This window comes from Suricata suricatta, chromosome 2, assembly GCF_006229205.1.
Source record: "Suricata suricatta isolate VVHF042 chromosome 2, meerkat_22Aug2017_6uvM2_HiC, whole genome shotgun sequence".
NCBI classification, from domain to species: domain Eukaryota; kingdom Metazoa; phylum Chordata; class Mammalia; order Carnivora; family Herpestidae; genus Suricata; species Suricata suricatta.
The window spans coordinates 153,114,900-153,139,583 of NC_043701.1; the positions used below are offsets into that span (position 1 = coordinate 153,114,900).

At 38.4% G+C, this 24,684-nt stretch overlaps 1 protein-coding gene across 2 annotated transcripts in view; it reads left to right on the forward strand.

The window, feature by feature from the left end:
- The window catches only part of KIF11 (kinesin family member 11), a 45,237-nt gene extending 27,592 nt beyond the window's left edge, over positions 1 to 17,645 (forward strand). Inside the window, exons 16-23 of one of the 2 annotated variants that reach the window (XM_029916215.1) lie at positions 811 to 969; positions 3,597 to 3,703; positions 7,967 to 8,246; positions 10,857 to 11,079; positions 13,107 to 13,258; positions 14,325 to 14,441; positions 16,343 to 16,489; positions 17,370 to 17,645. In XM_029916215.1, coding sequence (XP_029772075.1) covers positions 811 to 969; positions 3,597 to 3,703; positions 7,967 to 8,246; positions 10,857 to 11,079; positions 13,107 to 13,258; positions 14,325 to 14,441; positions 16,343 to 16,474 — 1,170 coding nt within the window. In that variant the 3' untranslated portion in view covers positions 16,475 to 16,489; positions 17,370 to 17,645. Of the gene's footprint in view, positions 1 to 810; positions 970 to 3,596; positions 3,704 to 7,966; positions 8,247 to 10,856; positions 11,080 to 13,106; positions 13,259 to 14,324; positions 14,442 to 16,342; positions 17,058 to 17,369 lie in introns of those variants that run through there. The other variant, XM_029916207.1, reaches the window with a different exon arrangement.
- Positions 17,646 to 24,684: the final 7,039 nt, after the last annotated feature.

Below are 24,684 nucleotides of genomic sequence, written 5' to 3' on the forward strand. Positions count from 1 at the left end.
CCTGACGCGGGGCTCGAACCCACAAACCATGAGATCATGACCTGAGCTGAAGTGGGTCGCTTAACTGACTGAGCCACCCAGGCGCCCCTAAGATTTATTTTTGAGAGAGAGAGAGAGAGAGAGAGAGAGACAATGTGAGCAAGGGAGGGTCCTAGAGAGAGGGAGACACAAAGTCCGAAGTAGGCTCCAGGCTCTGAGCTAGCTGTCAGCACAGAGCCCGATGTGGGGCTCAAACCCATGAACCATGAGATTGTGACCTGAGCTGAAGCCAGATGCTTAACTGACTGAACCACCCAGGCGCCCCACAAATGCTATATTCTTTTCTCAAAATCAAACTTTTTTAAGAAAGAAATTCCATCTATCGTGGCCACACTTGTCTACAATGCAGAAGCCATGGGTTGTGAGTTGGAATCTGGAGGAGAGAAGAGATAGAATGCACGCTGCCATTGATGTGTTCAGCAGAATCATGGCTAAGAAAAATAAGAGAGAATCATCTTTAGGATACATGTTTGTTTACATAGTAGCATGTATAGCATGCTATCATGGGTGGGTGGAGAAGACATGCATGTTTATGTATACACTCCTGTGTATCCACATCTGCTTAAAAATGCATAAAATATCTCTGAAAGTATTTAGCAGTCGTTTCTTGGAGGGAGGTGAGAGTGGCATTGAGGTTCCAGGGGTTAGAGAGGAAATACCTTCCTCTGCATACTCCTTTCTACGTTTTCTATTGGTATGTTTTAAAAAAAAAAACAGACAAATTAAAAAAATTTTTTCTTAATTAAAAGAAACTAACTTTTTCCTTCAAAGATAGAAGATCAGAAAAAGGAAATGGATGGCTTTCTCAGTACGCTGTGTAACAGTCTACATGAACTACAAGAAAATACGATTTCGTCCTTGGCTGAATCACAGAAGCTCTGTGAAAACTTAACTGAAGACCTAAAGACAGTAAAAAAAATCCATTCACAGGTATCTCATTTAGGTGATTTGGGGAAAAAAGGAAGTTTTATCATCTTTAACTTGATAATCCTTGTTATGTAATCTGAATGCTGTAGAACTAATTTAGGAAATCTGAAAATACCATAGCCACTCCTGCTTATAACAATAATTAATACAACATAATTATGAATACTTTTCTTGATCAGTTAGTATTTCAGGATATGCTACATTGAGAACCCTATACTAAAGCACAGTAAAACAAATAAGACAGTCTCTTCATCACACCGAGATGAAAGGTGAAACTGCAGAAACATACCTTCGGGGGTGCAGTTAGGAGGACATGGTTATAGCATTTACAGTAAACATGTATCTGTGCATAACTTGACAAATTGTTTTTTTCTAGGGCAACATGGATGGTTATTCTCTTTCATAAACTGCTCTGCTATCTCTTTACTATTTCTGTCTCATTGATGTCAGACATTTGAATTGTAATAAACTAATGCAGTTCTTAATTTTTATTGAATGATTATAAATATAATTTATGGCTTCCCTTCTTCCATGTAAACTGTTCCTCAGTGTATGAGGTTTTAAACCAAAAGCAAATCTCCAAACCAGAGAAGTTATAATCTCTGAAGATCAGATATATGGAAAACAACCCCTGAAATTCCTGAGGCCTGAGTAATGAATGTGTAGCTTTATTAAATGAGGCTAATTATTGTTACAAAAATAGAACTCTTTGGTCAATAAAACTATTGGTATGATTTAGTGAGTAATAAAGATTTCTTTTTCTTTGGCAAGTGAGGGAGAGGGAATTCATATCCATGTCACCCAAAAGGAGAAAGGAAACATCCAAGAATTTTAGGCAAGAGTTAAAGCAACTTTAAAGTAAGATTATTCATTTCCCTAATTGATAATCATGAAACTTTTTGGAGAAAGGATTAGTGTCAGAAATTAGTACAAGTAATAGTTAACATTGATTGAGCCACTCACTATGTGTTTATTCAGTACAGATACAGATTCTGTTATTAGCCTAGTTTTCTAATGAGGAAACCGAAGGCTTGAAAGTCTGGAACAGCATTTAGGCCCTCTGGTAATGGGAGTGGTGACTGTAGTGACTGAAAGGCATCCACCTTTGTTTTTTTAGGTTTATTTGAGAGACAGTGTGAGTGGGGAGGGGCTGAGAGAGAGGGCGAGAGAGAATGCCAAGCAGGCTCCACACTGTCAGAGGGGATCCCTACGGCAGGCTCAAACCCATGGACTGCGAGATCATGACCTGAGCCAAAAATCAAGAGTCACCCGCTTAACCAACTGAGCCACTCAGGTGCCCCTGAAAGGTATCCACTTTTGAGTGGCTCTTCTGTGTGTTTCAAGAACACATTTCTTGCAGTTTGAATTGCAGCAATTTCTCATTATCTCTGCATCAACTTGTCTAACTTTTTAGGCATATGTTCTAAGGTATATCAGCTTTTTATATATTAGCTGTTTTGAAATGTTTAAAATTGATGAGCAACTATTTAAAGAGAAACAAAATACTTATGATCCAAAAAGTATTTTAGCATGAATGGGTTGACTTCCCTGGCTCTAAGGAAATTAAATTTACTAAGTGAGGGACACCTGGGTGGCTCCGTCGGTTAAGCGTCCGACTTTGGCTCAAGTCATGATCTCGTGATTTGTGAGTTGGAACCCTGTGTTGGGCTCTGTGCTGACAGCTCAGAGCCTGGAGCCTGCTTCACATTCTGTGTCTCCCTCTCTCTTTGCCCCTCCCTTACTCGCACTCTGTCTCTCTTTCAAAAATAAATAAACATTAAACTTTTTTTTTTAATTTACTAAGTGAGCTATTTCTCAGATATTCTAGAGATTAGCACTAACAAAACATTTATGTAAAATTCTGAACACTTATTTACATGCAGATAAATCTGATATACTCTCATTTTCCTCTACTTTGAGATTGATGAAAATACTGACAGACTTTATTCATAATCAGTATCGGGTATGTATTGTCAGCTGCTGTGTTATTGAAGATACTGGCCAACTAAGGGACCAAACACTGAATAAGAGTGCCGGGCACACGTTTAGCTCTTTCTGGGTCTTTAGTGTGGCTTCTTCATATTGTATATTTAAGCCCCTATCATGTTGTTTGCCTTATAAGAGCTCACTTTTAATGATGCCAAGTATTAGGAAAGGTAAAATTATACTTTATTAATATGATCCAGGTTCTGTAAAATATCTCAGCTTCAGTAATTAATACTATTTTTGGACTGCTTGACCCGTTAGACTATCAGCATTACTTTTCCCTGCTAGTAGTGTTATCAGTTTAGAAGCAGCTGGGTACTGTGTACCTGCCCACGTGCTTCTCATAACGTAATGTGACATCTTGGTATGTTTGCTTAGTTTCGAGGTACACTGAAAGTAACTTGCTACTAATTAATAGTTAAAATAGCAAAGTTTGCTAATATTTACTTTTCAAAAAATCCCTTTAATATTACCCTTTTAATATCACTTCTGCTACTTTCCTCTATGGGTGAGAGATGGAATTAAATATCTCTTGTCAAGGATTTGTGTAATTCCCACCTATGGGAGAATACTTCACATTAGTATAGAAGAAAAGTTCAGGTGTCATAATTTCAACCTCTTCCTCTCCCACACCTTTCTTACAGGAACTTGGCCAGCTAATCAATCTTTGGGCAGAGAGATTCTGTGCCTTGGAGGAAAAGTGTGAAAACATCCAGAAACCACTGAGTAGTGTCCAAGAAAATACAGAGCAGTAAGTGGTTTTTAATTCTCTTTATCTTTTCTCTGCCTAAAATTATTTCAGAATAGAAGGCTTCAAACAGCACAAACCTATCAACCCAGTTTCTCACTTACAACATTTCATTATGTTTGCTTTCTCATTCTCATTACCTCTCTCTCTTCCCCACCGTCCTCTATTATTTAAAAAAAAAATTATTTTTAATGTTTTATTTATTTTTGATACAGAGAGAGAGAGACAAAGCATGAGAGGGGGAGGGGCAGAGAGAGAAGGAGACACAGAACCAGAAGCAGGCTCCAGGCTCTGAACTAGCTGTCAGCACAGAGCCTGATGCGGACCCGAACCCACGAATGTGAGATCTGACCTGAGCCGAAGCGGAGGCTTAACCAACTGAGCTACCCAGGCGCCCCCGTCCTCTATTATTGTATATAGAGAGATCTGTTTAAAAAAATTTTAATGTGTATTTATTTTTGAGAGAGAGAGAGAGAGAGAGAGAGAGAGAGAGAGAGAGAGAGAGAGACATGAGTGGGGGAGGGGCAGAGAGAGAGAGACCAAATCTGAAGCAGGCTCCAGGTTCTAAGCTGTCAGCATAGAGCCTGATGTGGGTATCGAACTCACAAACTGTAAGACCATGACCTCAGCTAAAGTCAGATGCTTAACTGACTGAGCCACCCAGGCGCCCCTAGAGAGATCTTTTCTGAACTAGCTGTGCATAGTTAGCCGCCTGATGCTCACTGTCCCCTGAATACTTCATTCCGTATTCCTAAAAATAAGGACATTCTCTTATATAACCATACCACAATTTTTTAAATCAGAAAATTAATATTGGTAATTCCTTTTATCTAATATACAGACCCATTTCAATTTCTGCCAGTTGTCTCACTGATGTTCTTTGTAGGGAAAGAACAAGATTTTCCTCCTCCAGGATTTCATCTAGAATCACACATTGCATTTGATCATCTCCTTTAATCTGAGTAGTTACTTAGTCTTTGTTTATCATGACCTTTCTTATTTTCTACAGGGTAGAGGATTTTAGTACGCTGTCCCTCGGTTGCGGTTGGCCTTCAGGACTAGCTGTAGTTGTCAAGAATAATACAGTTCAATTTCCCTATAGCTGCTTGCAACGTAGTTTTCCTTGTCTTTAGTCTTTGGAATTTTGATTATATTGTGTCTTATATATTTTTTTGAGTTTATCCTGTCTGGATTTGATCAGCTTCTTAAATCTGTAAACACTTATGCCTTTCACCAATTGTGGAAATTTTTATCCTTTATTTGAACATTTTTCAGCTCCATATTCTTTCTCCTCCGCTTCTAGTACTTTGATGACACATGTTAGATCTTTCATTATGGTCTCATGGGTCTTTGAGGCCATAGATATTTTCTCTTTGTTGTTCAGACTGAGTAAATTTTGTGAATTGTCTTCATGTTCCTCTGTCATCTTTAAGCTACTGTTGAACCCATTCAGTGAGGTGTTTCATTTCAGTTATTGGATTTTTCAGTTTTATAATCTTCATTTGCTTCTTCTTTAATCCCTTCTATTTCTTTGCCTAGATTTTAATTCTTTTTTCTCCAAAAATGTTTGAGTTGCTCGTTGAAACATTTTTGTATGGCTGCTATAAAATCCTTAACAGATTATTCTAACATCTGATTTATCTCAGTGTTGCCACCTGTTGTCTTTTCTCATCCCAGTTGTGATTTTCCAGAATGGTTTTGATTATATCTTGAACATTTATGGTTATTAAGGTAGGAGATTCAGAATCCTATTTAAGTCTTCGTTTCTGGCAGGTATTTTCTCTGTTTAGGTTTACTGTGAAGGTCCTGGGCCATTTTTGTGAGTTCTGTTTCTAATGACAATTTTATTTTTGGAGCCCTTGCTTCATTTGGTGCTACCCATATGAGAAAAATTTGTTCTGCCTTTGATGATAAAGTGTTCTGTACAGGTCAGTTAGGTCAAGTTCATTGAAAGTATTGTTTGGGTCATCTGTATCCTTACTGAGTTTCTGCCTATTATTTACTAAGAGAGGGGTGTTGAAATCTCTGACTACAATTTTAGATTTGTCTATTCCTTATCAGTTTATCAGTTTTTGCTGCACATATGGGATGTTATCTTGTTAGATGCATACACATTTAAGGTTGATATGTCTTGGAGAATAGATCGCTTATCATTATGTAATGTCCCCTTTTATCCCTGATCATCTTCCTTGTCCTGAGGTCTACTTTGTCTGAAACATATTACTATTAGCTTTTCTTTTATTGCTATTTGCATAAAATGTATCTCCATCCCTTTACTTTTGGCCTAAGTCTTTATATTTAACGTGGATTCCTTGGAGATAACATATAGTTGAGTCTTGCTTTTTCATCACATTTAACAATGTATCACCTTTAACTGGTGTTTAGACCATTCTCATTTGAAGTATTGATATAGTTGGATTAAAATCTACCATTTTGCTGATTTCTTTTTACCACATCATTTGTGCTTTGTTTCCTTTTATTCCTTTCCAAATTTAAGTTAAGCATTTTTACATTTTCATTGTATCTCTTCTATTGACTCATCATTTACACTTTTAAAATTACCTTTTTAAGTAGTTTTTCTAGGATTAATAATATACATTTTTAAGTATTATTAATTCATTTTCAAGTAATTTGCTGTTTCATGTGTAATCAAAAGACCTTATAGTAGTACGTTCCCAATTTTTCCTCCTCATCTCTTATGCATTGTTTTAATATATTTTGCTTCTGTATATGCTATATATACCCAGCACACTGTTGCTCTGATTGCCTTATTTATTTTATTTTTTTTTTCAAGTAGGCTACACACCCAGCATGGAGCCCAGGGCAGGCCTTGAACTCGAAACATTGAGATCAAGAGTTTGGCGCTTAACCAGCTAAGCCACCCAGGCATTCCCTGGTTCCCTATGTTCTTTTTTAATGTGGCTACATTATATTACTTATGTGGCTCACATTATATTACTTATGTGGCTCACATTGTATTCTATAGAACCGTGCTGCTCCAGAATTCTAGCTATCACCTGTTTTACTACCTAACCCCTGTCATCTGTTTTCCAGTTCTATTGATGATCCTATTCCTTATATCATGTTCTATTCTGAATTATTCCTTCTAGATTCTAGATCTAGAAAGTGTTTCCCTACTTTTTAATTCCTAGTGTCTAGACTTCAGGATTTCTGGCTTCTTCCATAGCTCTGAAGGGAATACTAGCGTAGGATTGAATGGGAAGGAAACTATGATATACTCTTTTTATGGCCTACGTAATCCATTTTTACTCTGTTCCTGACATTTATTCGAAATGCTTCTCAAAGTCTTGTCCAGGGACCATGTCAAAGAATCAGCCAGGAGTAAGGCCCAGGAATCTAGGTGAGGTTTTAGTGTCCTGAAGTTTGAGACCCACTCAGTGCCTTTGGCATTTATCATGGATTGTGGTCACTTATGAATGCATTTCATCTTCCTCCTAGGTTGTGATTACTTGAAGGACTAGATTTGTGTTGATGGTTTTCAACTTCTTACTTGAATTTCTTTTCCTTTTTCAGTCATTTCCATTTAACCTGTCGTTGAACTTTGGTGTTCAAAATATTGCTTCCTCATTTGGTTTCCTCACATGGTGTGCCATCTAGTGGTAATAGAGGGTAACTTTCATTCACCGAAGTTTAATTCTGTAGTCCTGTAGGAGGACTTCAGTTTTACACCAACGTTATATTACAGTGTGCTGTGTGTGCCAGGTGTCCAGGGTGTCACACCCCCATAGAATCTTCTTAATTATTAGAAAGCCTTAAGTTGACTTTGTTTTGTAGCATTTATAATTTTTATGATTTATTTAATGTCACAGGCAAGGCAAACCTGCTTAGGAACAGAGAGATGGACAGATTGTGGACACTTTAGGGATTAGACTAGAGGCTGTAGGTGATGCACTTAGGTAACATAATCTAGTAGGAGGAATAAAACACATAGATAGATTTTAGTAATGTCATCACTCTAAGAGATACAAAGTAAGCCATTATACCTGCAGGAGAGCTGGGAAGGGTTTTATGAGAAGAGAGACATTTCCAAAGGTCATTTAATGACAAATACATCAATCTGCTGTGAAAAGACACCAGCCGAAGCATCCATTTTTCAATGTAGAACATTAATTAAGAACATGGGCTTTGGAGCCAGATTGCCTGGGTTCAGATATGCCATTTTTGAACTGTGTGATCTTGAGCAAGTTATATATCTTTTGAGTCTTAATTTTCCATTTTTAACAATGTTACTGTCTTTTTGTATAGGAAATCTAAGGATATAATCAGCAAAACAACCTCTTATAATACCCAATTTGGTGCTGATTGTGATGGCTTGTCACAGGAACTCAGACATTTTAACCAAGAAGGTACAAAACTGCTTGAAGAGTCTGTGAAGCGCTGTGATGAACTTCATAGCAGCCTGGACCTAGTATCTCAAGAGACTGAGCAGAAATGCGAGGCTCTGAACAAAAGCACACTTTCTTTTTCTGAGCAGTGGGTATCTGGCTTAAATAGAAGAGAAGAAGAACTTCAGAACTTACTGGAGGTAATAACTTTGTAATTAGAACTTACTTTAGAGAGAATAGTGATAATCAGAAAATTAAATATTCTTGGCTAAGAATTGGATTCAAAACATGATATTTTTGTTTTTTTAAGGTTTATTTTGAGAGAGAGTGTGCATGGGGGAGGGACAGGGAGGGTGAGAGAGAGAACCCCAAGCAGGCCCTGCACCAGCAGCGCAGAGCCTGATGTGGGGCTCATACCCACGGACCATGAGATCATGATCTGAGCCAAAACCAAGAGTTGGATATTTAACCAACTGAGCCACCCAGCCTCTCGCAGATGATATTTTAAACTAATGAATCGGTTAGGGTGCCTGGGAGGCTTCTCAGTTCAGTGTCTGACTTCAGCTCAGGTCCTGATCTCACATGGTTTATGAGTTCAAGCCCCACACTGAGCTCTCTGCTGTCAGCATAGAGCCTGCTTTGGATCCACTGCCTCCCTCCCTGCCCTTACCCTGTCACCTCTCAAAAATAAATAAGAACATTTAAAAAGATTAAAATAATGAATGAATCAAATTTTTAAGCATAATAGTTGCTTGCTCATACAAGAGCTGGTTTCATGTCCCCCAGAACTTGAAATTATTTAACATGTATCTGATCTGCCCTGTATCTGTCTTTGGTTTTTGACTTCTTGTTTTCTTCAGTTAAGGGCACCCTACTTTGATATATAATTTAAACCTGTTATTGCTTTAAGATATTGCTTAAAAGATACTTGAGGGATTTGTGTGTTTGTTTGATCATAACACTTACATGTGCCCTTTGTGGCTTGGTTTTTCTTTCTGTGCCATAAAAGGGCTTTACTAATATTCTCAGAAACTGGGTAAAAGAATGTAAGTATTTTAAGCATTAAAGCTATTTTTACCAAGAGGAATAAGGGCTAATGGAGAAGTAGGTGAGTTCAGGTTTGGAACTGAACATATACCAGATAAGCCTAGTGATGCTGTCACACCAGAAACTAAGAGCTGTTATCAAAGATGAGTGGGGTTATATCAAACAGACACCACCCGATGCCGCTGCTATGTTTAAAGCTGGGATAGTTTCTGTATCAAAAAGAATAATTGCTATAACAGATTAAAATATATTAAAGCTTATAAATTTATAAGAATTTCATAGGTCTTTTTTGGATCATGCTAGAGAAGAAGTGCATTATTTTGAAAACTGGTAAATAAAGGGAAACAGTAGAACATCTCTCTCTCGGCCAAAAGAATTCTATCTTGGTTTAGCAGGGTAGTGGATAAAGAAAAGGGTTTCACGGAAGAATCCTAGCTAATCAAATGCAGAAGAAATGACAGAATTAGAAAATCACTGTTTTGTGGTGACAGGGAGATACCCCAGTGGACATTAATGACTGCCGTACTGTGTGATGAAAACTGATGGAGAGGAGAACTTTATTTTTTTAATGTTTATTTTTGAGAGAAAGACAGAGTGCCAGTGGGGGAGGGGCAGAGTGAGAGGGAGCACAGAATCCGAAGCAGGCTCCAGGCTCCGAGCTGTCAGCACAGCGCCCGATGCGGGGCTCCAACACACAAACCATGAGATCATGACCTGAGCTGAAGTCGGGCACTCAACTGCCTGAGCCACTGAGGTGCCTCTTGATTAATTTTTTCTTAGAATTTATTTTTTTAAGTAAATTCTACTCCCCTTGTGGAGCTTGAATTCATGGCCTTGAGATCGAAAGCTGCATGCTCTCTCTCCTGACTGAACCAGCCTGGTGCCCCAGCTGATTAATCTTAATGTGAGACACACAACTAGGCATTCTGTGCTTTCGGCACCACCCACAAAATATTCTTGCCAAACAGTTAAACCTGATTTTGGATCTCACTACTTTGTAGAAAATACAGAATATAGATGAACATATGAAAATACAGTGTAGAGATGGCAGTTGACCAGATCCAGAATTTGAGAGAATTAGCAAAGCAAAGACCTACTTTTTTGAAGAAGAAAAACTCTTCAAAAGGAAGAGTATGAGGAATGATCTCTTATATCAAAAGAGACTTAAGACTAAAGGGTCTTAAGTCTAGTTTGCCTGAGTTAGTCCTTGTTGACATCAGTTGTTTGGAGAATTATTACCAAGATGGCCCTTTTTGCTCTGAAGAGTATCTCAGTTTGGGTGACAAATTATATAGTCACCTACTTAAGACATATCAACCAAATTTAATGATAAATTCTGACTCAAACAAATGAGTTGTGAAAAACATGTCAGATAATTCGTGAAATTTGCAAGCTAACTAGACAGACATTTGATATAAAGAAATCAATGTTAAATTTTTAGATGTGAGAGTGGTCTTAAACTCTGAACTCTTGAGAGATATCTGCTGAAGTAAAAGGGTGAAATGGTATAGGGTTTGCTTTAGAACAGTTCTATGGGAAGAGTAAGAATAAGTGGTTAGTCTTGTTCGATCTACACCCATGTATCGATAAACATTGAGATTGGGTAGTCAACCAAGGGGGTTAATTATACTACTGTCTCTTCTTTTGCATGTGTTTTTAAAACTTTATTGTGGAAAGTTTCAAAGTAAGAGGAAATAATATATTGCATAAAACACTTGACAACTTTGATTTTAATAATGAAAGCTCATTTGCATCATTTACAGGTTGTAAGCCAAGGTTGTGAGGCTTCAAGATCAGAGATTACTGAAAAATTAAGTGGCCATAAAGCAGCTATTGAGAACCAGTGTAACATGTTTTTTGATCAGATAACTACTGATGAAGAAAAATTAGTGGCACAAAGTCTGGAATTTAATGAAACCATAAAATTTGGTTTGACTAAGCTTAATTGCTTTCTACAACAGGATCTGAAATTGGATATCCCAACAGGTAATTTAAAAAAATTTTTAAATGTTTATTTATTTTTGAGAGACCCAGCATGTGCAGGGGAGGGGCAGAGAGAGAGGAAGACACAAAATCTGAAGCAGGCTTCAGGCCCTGAACTGTCAGCACAGAGCCCAGCGCAGGGCTTGAACTCACAACCTGTGAGATCATGACCTGAGCCAAAGTCTATGCTCAACCAACTGAGCCACCCAGATGCCCCTCCCAACAGTTAATTTAAAAGGAAGATAGAATGGTTCAAATTTTTAATGATGAAGTCAACCTTGTACTGTGCCAGATGTTTCTGCCAGTGCCTGATAGGATTTTACTGTCTCGCTGTAGTCAACTCAAATCAAAAAATAGCTTTAATCAAGATTAGAGGTTATGATATTTCAAGTGACATGTACTTGTAGAAATTTGGGCATAACAATTCAATGAAATTTTACAAACATTTAGGGAACTGGCTTTGTTAAAAGAAGACTTTTTTTTTAAATTTTTATTCATTTTCGAGAGACAGAGAGAGTGCGAGCAGGGGAGGGGCAGAGAGAAAGGGAGACACAGAATCCAAAGCAGGCTCCAGGCTCCGAGCTGTCAGCACAGACCCCCAACATGGGGCTCGGACTCACGAACCATGAGACCACTACTTGAACCATGAGCCGGAGTTGTATGCTTAACCGACTGAGCCACCCAGGCGCCCCAAGAAAAGACATTTTAAAAACAAATAAAAAGAAAACCAACAACCATCTATCTAGCACTGTTTTGTAAAAGGGCATTTTAATACCAAAAATAGTAGAGGAATGTAATTAAATCTAGTTTAATGGAAAAACCATACCACATTGTGCATTTTCTTATGTATACCCCTTATTTTGTCGTGGACTTTTAGCATTTAGGAATCACCACTTTGAGAGGTCAGAGATGGCAAAGATCAGTGTCGGCTCTAATGATTTAGGGAAGAAAGTATAACGAACTATTTAACAGTATGAGAAATTGAGTTATTCTTTGGATTGCATTGAGGGTTATGGACCCTGTCCATTTATTAAAAATTATTGAGTGGATTTTATGGTATGAAATTATACTTCAAAGATATGTATTTATCTATATATCTGTATCTACATCCATCTCATGTATGTTGATGGTTATATCTTCAGAAGATGAGACTCATTGGCAAATATACATTATAAAAGAAATCTTACTCAAATCCCACACTTCAGTTGAGAGAGGGAGAGAGAGGGAGATAGCGAGTGCAATTATAAAAGGAGATGATGCTGAAGAAGGAGTACTGTCCAGTTATTGTCCACTTGTCAACAAAATTAGGAAGATAAATGAAAAGCAAGTGCTCATATAAAATAAAATATGAGAGCATGAGTTCATTATAAAGAAATGTAATTGGTTAATATTTAGCTGCCACCAAATGTATAGTGAAATGATTATCCTATCACAGTGATCTCGTTGGGAAAACTGTACTCTTATTCCAGTAATGCCATTTCTCAGAGTGCGGTACTCCATTTCCTTTTAGAGCCCACAGTACATTTTTTGTACATCTTCAGAGATGGATAATTTCAAGTTTGGGGATAGGTTGGATCTTGAAAATAGTGGAGTCTATTTAAGATCATTTGTCAAGTTAGGGGGCGCCTGGGTGGCTCAGTTGATTGAGCATCCGACTTTGGCTCAGGTCATGATCTTACGGTTTGTGGGTTCGAGCCCCACATCGGGCTCTGTGATGATAGCTCAGAGCCTGGATCCTGCTTCTGATTCTGTTTCCCTCTCTCTCTGCCCCTCCTCTACTCATGCTCTGTTTCTCTCTGTATCAATAATACATTTAAAAAGAAAATATCATTTGTCAAGTTGGGAAATATTAGTTGTAAGCAATATATGCCTGTAACAAGTGATAATCAGTAACAAGACTGATTCCCATGTATGGCAATGGTTCTATCTTCAGAGGACAGAGACTCATTGGGAAATACACATTTTTGCATAAAAAAATCTTATTCAAATCCCACACTTCAATTTTTTCCCATTTATATAATCCACTAAAGGTACAACACCACAGAGGAAAAGTTACTTATACCCATCAACGCTGGCGAGAACTGAACCACGTGAACAGCTCCTTGATCAGTTGAAAAGGAAGCAACCCGAGCTGTTAATGATGCTAAACTGTTCAGAAAACAGCAAGGAGGAGATCAGTCAGGTAAAATTTAAAGCATCCTAATATTGGATCTCTTGCATAAACTCCTTTTGTTATCAACTTCATTTGAAGAATTGTATTCTTTACCCTTAAATCCTACCCTGTCTCATTAATGGTAGTTGTCTGACCCTTAAGCCTGTTTCTTTTAATCAGGACATTTTTAAATTATTAAAGTCATAATAATAACAACAACCAGTATTTATATTGTGCTTATTATGTGACAGAATCTGTTCTATAAGTACTTTACATATGTATATATATGTATAGACTCAGTTAATTCTCTAAGTAGCCCTCTGAAGTAGATGCTAGTACTATCCGCATTTTATAGGTGAGGAAACAAAGAATCACCTTGTCCTGCATCACAGGGTAGAGTTGGAATTAGAACCTGAAGAGCTCCACAATCTGTGCTGTTAACTGTAGTTCTTCTTCTTCTTCTTCTTTTTTTTGGAGAGCCTGCTTGAGAGTGAGCAGGGGAGGGGCAGAGGGAGAAGGAGAGAGAGAACTCCATGCTTAAGTGGTACCTGGGTGGCTCAGGTTGGTTAAGCTTCTGACTCTTGGTTTCGGCTCAGGTTGTGACCTCACGGCCCGTGGATTGGAGGAGCCCCGCCATCGGGCTCTACTGAGCATGCGGAGCCTGCTTGAGATTCTCTCTCTCTACTGCCTCCCCGCCCATCCCCACTCCTACTGTCTCTCTCAAATAAAGAAATAACTTAAAAAAAAAAAAAAAAGGCTTAGACACTTAATCGCCTGAGCCACCTAGGTACTCCTTAACTAACCAGTATTTAAGTAATTATAAAACAAGTTGGGAAATCATAAAGTAAAATATAAAATAAGAAATAAGCTGCAATCTCATTATTCTGAGGTTACTACTTTTAACATTTTATGATAGGTATTTCTCTATGAGAAAACATTTGGTATTCTTTTCAATATTAGACTTTCTATGAATTTTGTTGAGGTTTAACTTTTATACAATGGACATTGTATTCTTTTCAAAGAAGAAAACTGCATTTACTTTTGTGAGGATTTTAAGTCCTTGGACTTAAATCACTGATCTACCTTCTCATTTTAGGACTTGGATGAAGAAAAGTCAGTTCTAGGGCACTCAATAGAAGAACCTCCAAGTCAAGAGCCATCTGTAGACGCGAGTGTGGATTGTTCATCAAGCGGCGGCATTCCGTTTTTCCAGGTACCTCCTTACCCGCTGTCAGACAGTCCCTCCGTCTCTGATACGAGGCAGTCGGGGCACACAGTGTCAGCCTTCGCATCACTCTTGCTGGGTGAGACTGCGAAATAGTTTGTCAGTCCTTTGGGATAGCTTGTTAACCTTCTGGTCTACATTATTTACACAAATCTGGTAATTGGTCAGGGGTTTTCTGTGGGACAGATAAAGGCAAAGTTTGACTTCATCTTCTTCCACAGATAGTGCTCCTTCGGTATTGTATTTATCCCCTTTCACCTCCTACATTCTCAGATGGACACGAAGAGCAGTCATTTCTCTCTTCCCTCCACCTCTGACATGGACATCCTGGGGCCTGTCTCTGCCCACACTCCGACTCTGAAGGCAAAGAGGTTTAAAAGACTGAGAGTGAAGGCCTCACAGGTTATTTTAGTTCTCCTACCTGAGGCTTTTCTCTTGTGGAGGACTCCCTTGCGTTTCCTTAGCCCCTCACCAGCCTTGAGCTTGTGCACTTAAATCCTGTGACCTTTCCTAACCCCTTTCCAACCCTGTTGGGAGCATGGCGCTATAAACTGCCCAGCACCTCTCCCTCTGGCAGACCTGAGCCTAGACACGGCCTGTAAAGGAGGGGTTTCCCGTGTAAGACACTGTTGTCTACATTTTACAGTTGAAATGCTGCTTCTGATAACTGTATGTGCTTGTATCTAATAGACTTGCTGGGGTCTTCCTACCAAGGTCTACGGGTTCTCCTTCCCCCATTTAAGCTCGTTAGACCTGCTAGCTTAGACTCTGTTCATTTCCTTTATGTCTGCCTCAAGGTAATTTTATCCCCAAATCCTTCCTACCTTTTGCTTTACTATTAGAGAACTCTAAATATATTTCTTTCCATTTTTTAGCCCTTTCTTCTGTCTTATAAAGTTAAGGAAAGAAGGAAAGTTAAGAAAAGAGAACCTTAGTGACTATTTAATCCCTGGTTGGAAATCCTTTCATTACTACTATTTATAGCAATTTGAAGGCCAGCTCAGTGGTTCAGCTATGGCAGGGAAGTCCCAACAGTACGAGGAGAAAAGATTTGGGATTGGATTTTAGACCTTCAGCTGAAGTATGGAAATTATTTTTTCCCTGATACCAGTTTCATGTGGGGAAATTTTCTGGGTTTAAATTTTAAAGTTGATTTATGATTTGTCTCAGCATTGGATGACTGGGTCTGCAATAAATGTCACTAGTCTTTTAGAGCTGTCTATGGGCAAGTATGAGATTTCCAATGAAATCTAATTCCCAAGTGAGAAATATGACATAAGTTTAAAAGAAAAGCTAAAAAAAAAAAAAATCTCAAGGTAGCCATATATCAGATTCTCTGCTTAAAATAGAATTGCCTTTTTTGCTTGATATCAAATCTTTATTTTCCTAGAGCAGGATTTTACAATAGCAGCTCTAGTGACATTTTGAGCTGAATAATCCTTTGTCCTGGTGGACTGTCCTGTTCTTACAAGATGTTTCACAGCATCCGTGGCTTCAACCCACTAGAAGCCGGTGGCACCTCCCAATTTTAACAACCAGAACTGCCTCCAGATATTACCAAATGTCCTCTGGGGGGTAAAATTGCTCCCTGATGAGAACCACTGCCCCACAGTAAAATCTATAATTTTGTCTTGGAAAATTATGCAGAAAATTAATATTTCTTTCACCTTACTCCTTCCATTGATGGTAAGATGAAGAAAGAATTCACTTCTCCTTGCCAAATTGTTGGTTCCAGTTTGTGCTGAGTCTTTTCCACACTTAATTTCTTGTCTATAACCCAGAGAACTTTGAAAATAGAGTGTAGCTAATATGTACTGTATTATGTATATCTGTAATACATAAAGTAAAATGTTACTTTATTGACCTAATTTCTCCCCTTATATCCACAGCATAAAAAACCACATGGAAAAGACAAAGAAAACAGGGGCACTAATTCAGTGGAGAGGTCTAAAGTGGAGGAAACTACAGAGCATTCTGTTACACGGAGCAGATTACCTCTACGAGCTCAGATCAATCTTTAGTTAACTTGAGGATTGGTAATTTTATTTTTAAGAAAAATGAAAAATAAAACCTATAACTCCAGAACTTGAACCTTATGTATAGATGAAAGGAAAATATCAAGGCAATACTGTAAATTTAGTTGAGTTTAATGTCTGCCCCATTTTTCTGTCATCCCTATACTTCGTTGTATATTACGTTGGGTTTTATTTGAGACTTGCATTCAGTAAATGTGTATTTTTTTTTTAGCTTTTGATATAAACTAGCCCTTTCTGGTATATTACTAGGCAGCACATATATAAAGGTTGCATAGTTCTTCTAGGCTTGAACTTCCATAGGTGAATACCGCCGGCTCGGTCTTGGGAAGGGCCATCTCTGTTCTTGTTATGACTGAATTCTGTGTCTGCTTGCTTCCTTCCCTAGACTTTTCCAGTCTGCATTCTCAGGTCACTTTCTCCTTTTTCATTTGTGACCAAACCATTTTAGAGCTACAAAATGGTATTCGTTCTTATTATGAGATCGCCTGAATTTTATCTAGAAGTCTTTAATACTTTTCTGTGGTTCTGCCTAAAATTACTGTCAACAATAAACATAACCCTAGCAGTATTCCTTCCTTTAATATTTTTAGTCGGTTCCCCCCAGATGTAGAAGCACTCGTTTCTGTATGAGGCCTTAACACATTAGCCCCCACAGAGTTTGTAAAAGTCAGCTTCAGAATATAGATACTCTTATGGGAGAACTTCCAGGAGCTCTGATTAGTGGCCGTATGGCCTGTATCTTGTGCAGAAGGTCCCGGTGATTTAAAAGGGCTTTTTGAAGCTCTTAATTATCTTCTTGTTTACCTAATGAAACTTTATTCTTTGTATATAATAAAATATGTGTATGTATATTTTTCTTTACTGAAATCTTCACCCTTAGATGGGTCCTGACAGTTTTGATCTAGCAGCCAAGTCTCTGGCAGTTGCGATTCCTCAGCATGAAGAGCCAGCACTCTCGGAAGGAATATACGGAAAGGAGACATTTGGTGCCCACATCAAGTGTATAACTTTGGAGAGATTTGACTGGGATAGCTAAGGAAAGCCACGCCCTATTAGAGATTAGAAAATGTGCCACTTCAAAGAACTAAGTTTAGGGGCGCCTGGGTGGCTCAGTCGGTTAAGTGTCCGTCTTTGGCTCAGGTCATGATCTCGTGGTTCGAGAGTTCGAGCCCCACATCGAGCTCTGTGCTGGCAGCTCAGAGTTCGGAGCCTGCTTTGGATTCTGTGTCTCCCACTCTCTCCCCCTCTTCTGCTCGCACTCTGTCTTTCAAAAAAGAAAAACAAAACAAAAAAAAAACCATTAAAAAATAAAAAACAAAGAACTAAGTTTACCTTCAGAAGTGTTAATTATCTTAATAAAAATGATAACAGTTTCTCTACAAAATCAGATGTTAACATACACTATGGATAATATCTAATAAAATAATCTACCCTCAGTAAATCCATCAATAAATTTGGTTTCTACATTAACTTGCTTGCCCTATTATTTATTTCCTTACTTATTTCTTTTACCTTACTCCTTCCATTGGTGGTAGGGTGAAGAAGGCATACATTTCTACTTGCCAAACAAATTGTTGGCTCCAATATGTGCTGAGTCTTTTCCACACTTAATTTCTTGACTATAACCCAGAGAACTTTGAAAATAGAGTGTAGCTAATATGTATTATATTTACAGAGGGCCTATTTACAGAGTTCAGCAAGTTCTAAAATTCCTAAAATACACTTCCACACCAGTACCACCAAGAAAGAAGGGCCCTGGTAAACATCCCAGGGTTTTAGTTGCACTCTGAGGGATCACACCTTAGCATAAGATAATGAGAAACAGACTGGCCTTCACAGGGCCTGAAGTCCAGCTTTAAGTCCTCCGTTCTGACATTTTAAAGTTACCTAGGAATGCTAATGCAACTGACCAGCAAAAATAAATCACTGGAGACTTGTTTTTTATGTTTTATTTTATATTTGAGAGAGAGACAGAGTGCAAGCAGGGGAGGGGCAAAGAGATGGAGACAATCTGAAGCAGGCTCCAGGCTCTGAGCTGTCAGCATAGAGCCTGGTGGGGCTTGAACCCACACATTGTGAGATCATGACCTGAGCTGAAGTCGGATGCTTAACCAACTGAGCCACCCAGGTGCCCCAATCACTGGAAAATTAAAAAATTTTTAAGTAGGCTCCATACCCAACATAGGGCTCGAACTCAACCCCTGAGATCAAGAGTCACATGCTCCACCGACTAAGCTAGCTACGTGCACCCAAGTCACCAGAGAATTTTAATATCCGAAGCCTTAAGTCAGCTTTACAGTTTTTCATATACAATATCAAGCACTCAAAAAAATAATAACAACCATCAGCAAAAATAGAGCAGCGAGCTTCAAGGATTCATTCTTCCTGGGGCAAAATCATTCAGAAACAACTTTGTCAGAACTAGCTTTATAGCAACAAAGCAAATGCTAAATCAAGAGAAAGCAAACTATGGGCGCCTGGATGGCTCAGTTGGTTGAGTGTCTGGCTTCAGCTCAGGTCATCATCTCACGGTTCGTGGGTTCGAGCGTCATGTCAGGCTCTGTGCTGACCGCTAGCTCAGACCCTGGAGCCAGCTTTCAGATTCTGTGTCTCTTTCTCTGACCCTCCCCTTTTCATGCTGTCTCTGTCTCTCAAATAAATGTTTAAAAAAATTTTTTTTAAAGAGAAAGCAAACTAAAAACTAGGAAATCTTTTTGTTTTACTTGCCTTTGCTCCACTCCCCTTCTCTGCTCCATGGTGGTCTTGAAGACCGACGGCAACCCCACATTCTCCGAGTGGGGACCCTGTTCACTGGTCTTGAGGGAGCAGAGGATCCCTTACTCCCAAAAACCTGTCCTGTCCGGAGCCATCCGAAGGACCGAAGCAAGGCACTGGCCTTTGTCTCCTCTAACTCAACTCCGGGTGGGAAAGTGGCAGGCATCTCTCAAGATCAAGATCATAAGGCCAGTGAACACCCTGCTGCTACCTGGGCCAAAAAATGACCCTGAGGTAAATAAGAGAAGGCCCATAGCCGAGAGGGAAAAAATGAGAGTTTTCTTAGGGAAGTTATGCCATTCAGAGACCATGTATACTGGGGAATCGAGAAAGCCACTCCTGTCCAGGCCGACTACATGCTTAGAGAAGACCCCAAGCCGTCACTGCTGTCTGGTCTCTAGGCTCAGCACAAGCAGGTAGCGAAAGCTAAGGCAGATTTTAAATGGCCTCACCAAGCACTGAAGTGCTCCAGTACAGTCAAATCTGTAAAGAATTGGAGGATTTTTTTTTCTTTTCCTTTACTTCTTGTTTTATTTATATTTTGTTTACTGGCATTCAAGGAAATCTGTCAGCTTACTAGCTGAATGCAAGAGAAAGAAGACCTCAGAGACTACATAAATCAAAGAATAGATACTCAATACTCAAAAATAGGTAAGTAACAAATGCTTAGGGCCACAGCAGGCAACAAACAAAAACAATCCTGAGGCACGAAAAATTCCATTTCCAGAGAACTACATTATAATACTAAAAAATTTTAACAAAAAGCTAAGAAGTGTGCAAAGAAACAAAGTATGGTTCATTTACAGAAGAAAGGAATACAAACCATCCCTTATGAAGCACAAACATTGGACTTTAAATGAACGGTCTCAAATATGCTCATAGAACTAAAGGAATTCAGGAGGACAATGTCTCAACAAATAGAGAATATCAGTAAAACTAAAAAAGAGCCACACAAATTTTGAGCAGAAAAGTATTAAAACTGAAATGAAAACACAGCAAAACTCTGGAGGATTCCAATAGCAGATGTGAGGAGGCAGTAGGATGAACCAGTGAACTTGAACGTAGGTTAATTGAATTTGCCTAATCAAAATGCAGAAAGAAAAAAAGAATGAAGGAAAAAATAAAGCTTAAGAGACCTGTGCGGGGCAGGGGGTAGAGGCCTGTGGCGTGCGGCGGATCACGCCAACATTTGCAAACAGGGAGTACCGGAAGGAGAGGAGAAGAATGGGCAGAAATATTTGAAGAAATAATGGCTGAAAATTTCTCAGATTCGTTACAACACTTGAATCTGTATATCCAGGAAGTTCAACAAATCCTAACAGGAGAAACTCAAAGAGATTCACAACAAGAGATATTATATATTCAAACTAAGGCTGAATACAGAATCTTGAAAGCATAAAAGTGTATGTCGTCTTCAAAGAAATGCAAATCAAACCACAATGAGATAACACTTTACATCCATAAGGATAGCTATAGTAAAAAACAAAAAATAACAAGTACGGGTGAAGATGTTCGATGGGAACCTTCATATGTTGCTGTGGGAATGTAAAATGGTTCAGTCATTGTAGAAAAAGAATTTGGTGGTACCTAAAAACGTTAAACATAAAATTACCGTATGACCCATAATTCCACTAGGTGCCTATCCAAGAGAAAATTAAAAAATCATCCACTCAAAATACTTGTACACAAATGTTCATAGCAGCACTATTCCAACAGCTAAATGTTATAAACATTTGATGTGTCCAACCTATGAATGGATAAACAAAATGTGGTATATGCATACAATGGATTATTACTTTGCCATAGAAATTACTGAAATTCTGGTACATGAGACTGTATGAGTGAACCTTGGAAATATAGTGAAAGAAGTCAGATGAAGTTCATATATTGTATGATTATGATTCCTTTTATATAAAAATATCCAGGATATGTAAATTCATAGAAACATGCTGGTGATTGCCAAGGCTGATTGAGAGGGGAAATGGGAGTGACTAATAAGTATGGAGATTTCCTTTGAGATATTGGAAATATATTGGAACTAGATAGATGTGATGGTTGTGTAATGTTGTGAACATACCTAATGTTACTGAGCTATGTGCTTTTAAAAAAATTTTTTATTTCTTGCGGCACCTGGGTGGCTCAGTTGGTTAGGCATCCAACTTTGGCTCAGGTCATGATCTCATGGTTCGTGGGTTCGAGTCCCATGTTGGGCTCTGTGTTGACAGCTCAGAGCCTGGAGCCTGTCTTTGGATTCTGTGTCTCCCTCTCTCTCTGACCCTCCCCTGCTCATGCTGTCTCTGTCTTAAAAATAAATAAAACATTAAAATTTTTTTTTAATTTTATTTTTTAATGAGACATAATTGGCATATAACAGTTTCAGGTGTATAACATAATTACACATTATTCGTATACATTGAAAAACAAGAACAATAAGCCTTAACATTATTCATTGTGATTTTGACCTAAAAATCCACTCAAAATAGGACAGGTAATTGAATCATGGTGGCATTAATATTGTAGGTAGAATTAATTAACAGATGGAAAAAAGTTCTTAAATATTACAATTTATTTTAATTTTGTTTTAATTTTTTGTTACACAATACATAATTTTTTATTTATTTTAAATTAATTATTTTTAAATTTATGTTTAATTTACATCCAATTAGCATATGGTACAACAATGATTTCAGGAGTAGATTCCTTAAGCTCCTTCCCCATTAGCCCATCCTCCTCCTACATCCCCTCCAGCAACCCTCAGTTTGTTCTCCATATTTAAGTCTTTTATGTGTTTTGTCCCCCTCCTTGTTTTTATATTATTTTTGCTTCCTTTCCCTTCAGTTCATCTGTTTTGTATCTTAAATTCCTCATATGAGTGAAGTCATATGTTATTTGTCTTTCTCTGACTAATTTTGCTTAGGATAATACCCTCCAGTTCAATCCATGTAATTGCAAATGGCAAGATTTCATTCTTTTTGATTGCTGAGGTTTAATTTTTTTTAATGTTTATTTTTGAGGGAGAGACAGAACACAAGTGGAGGAGAGGCAGAAAGAGAGAGAGACACAGAATCCAAAGCAGGCTCCAGGCTCAGCTGTCAGCAGACAGCCTGATGCAGGACTTGAACTTGAGAACCACGAGTTCATGACTTGAGTCAAAGACGGAAGCTTAACCAAATGAGCCACCCAGGCATCCCTGTTTGTGGGTGCCCTTGACAATCTGTCTTTTAATTATTTTATTTAGATCACTTACATTTAATTTTATTATTGGTCTTAAATATATAATCTTGCTGGTTGTTTTCTGTTTGTTTTCTCTGTTTTTTTGTTACTTTTTCCTCTTTTTCTGCCTCTTTTAGAATTAATTAAATGTTAAAAAAATAATTAATTAAATGTTATGTGTCCATTTTATTGCCATTAAAACTTCTGTTTAAGGGCACCTGGTTAAGTCGGTTAAGCATCTGACTTCGGCTCAGGTCATGATCTCACAGTTCATGAGTTCGAGCCCCATGTTGGGCTCTGTGCTGACATCTCACAGCCTAGAGCCTGCTTCAGATTCGGTGTCTCCTTCTCTCTCTGCCCTTCCCCACTCTCTCTCAAAAGTCAATAAACATTAAAAAAAATTTAAAAACAAAACCAACCAAAAAAACAACCAAAAAACCCCCACTTCTGTTTAGTTGTCCAATGTTGTTGCAATATACATCTTGAATTAATCAGTTACCTTCAAAAAAATTATACTGATACATGTATAGTTTAAGAACCAAACAACAACAAACACACTTATATAATGATTTCTCATCTTTTCTGTGGTGGTTTTCATTTTATTTTTATATTTGCAACAGAACCACAACACGTTATTACTATATTTTTTAAAATGAAAGTCATTTATCTTTTAGATTAAAAAATAAGAGAAAGAATGTCTTCCTATTTTCATTTTAACCTTTCCCAGAAATCTTCATTTGTTTTTTGTAATTCCATTTCTTTGTTTACAATGCCACATATATTCCTCTTGCTTAAAGAAATTCCTTGAACACTTCTTATAGTACAGGACTGCTGGTGATGAATTCTGTCAGTTTTTGTTTTCTGAATAATTCCGTTTTGTCATTTTTGAAAGATATTTCATTGGGTGTAGATTTCTGGGTTGATAGTTATTTTCTTTCAGCACTTTAAAGATGTCACTCTGTTGTCTCCCGGTTTGCCGTTTCTAACAAGAAGGCTGGTAGGTGATTCCTATCTTTGCTTTTCTACATTTAATGTCTTGTGTCACTGGCTGCCTTCAAAATTTTCTCTAGAACTTTGGCTTTCAGTATTTGTAATGGGCGGGGAGCTAAGTTGCTGGAGGGCTTTTCTCAATTTTTCTGTTCTGTCCTCCACTTTCAGCCTTCCCTGTGTGCCTGAGCCATGGAAGGATTCTTGGGGTTTGCTGGTCTCGGGTACAGGTTAGTAGGGTAGGTCCAGCATTACTTCTAAGCAGGCCCTTTGTCCCATGTCTTGGGAGAGTTGGGCCTTCTCAGTGATCCCGTTCCCCCCCCCTCCCCAGTCCCGGGGGTCATCGAACTCTGCCCATAACTTTGGCCCTTTCTTTGCAGGGAAGAGTGTCATGCCCCGCCCCTAGGAGTGGATGTTTTCTGTTTGTGTTTGTCTTCACCTTTATCTCAATCACTGTGGTCTTTACCTGTTCTCTAGGCGCCACGAGGGTAGCTTGTTAGCTGATATTAAGCCTTTGGCCATTTGTTTAAAATTTTAGATGAATTCTTCTCACATGTTTACATAATATCTGATGTCTCCTCCTCACAGGCTCTACCACAGGCCAGCTACTGCTCATCCCTGTCTCTCCTTGGGAAGTCCTGTCTTTCCTGAGATTCCTTGGCTACCCTGAGACCTTAGCTCTCTGATGTGCTCAAGAAAAGTTGTGTAGTTTATCTCATTTTTTCTTCTAGAGCTTTCCGTGTTCTAGGTGGAAGCAAAATCCGTGTAATCTCGCATTAACATTGTCTAACTTGTCAGACAAATATTGGAACTGAGTTCAAGAGAGATTTCCTTTCCAAATGTGTGCCTATTTTGTTCCTATCCTACCGTTTTTAGACAAAATTGTTATATGTTTACTTACCATTTCTTTTTAGCCCTTGCCGGCCAAAAGTCTTTCCTAGTCTTTCTGGTCACAAGATACTTCCCCAATGTGAACTTGAAGAGACCAAGGGAAATAAGAATTTAATTTGGTATCTTCGTAGGTTTAATCTGACCCCCTTATTGAACAGCTTTTGTTTTGAAGGACATTTAAAGCCTGTTGCCATGCCCTGGCTTGGCATATTATCTGGTGAAGTAAGTGGCTTTTGGTCGGCAGGAAAGTCAGTAGCAGATCTTTCTCTCAAAGAGGAAGAGAAAGAAGAGAAATCGGTAAAGAAAACCTTCATAGATATTCTACTAAA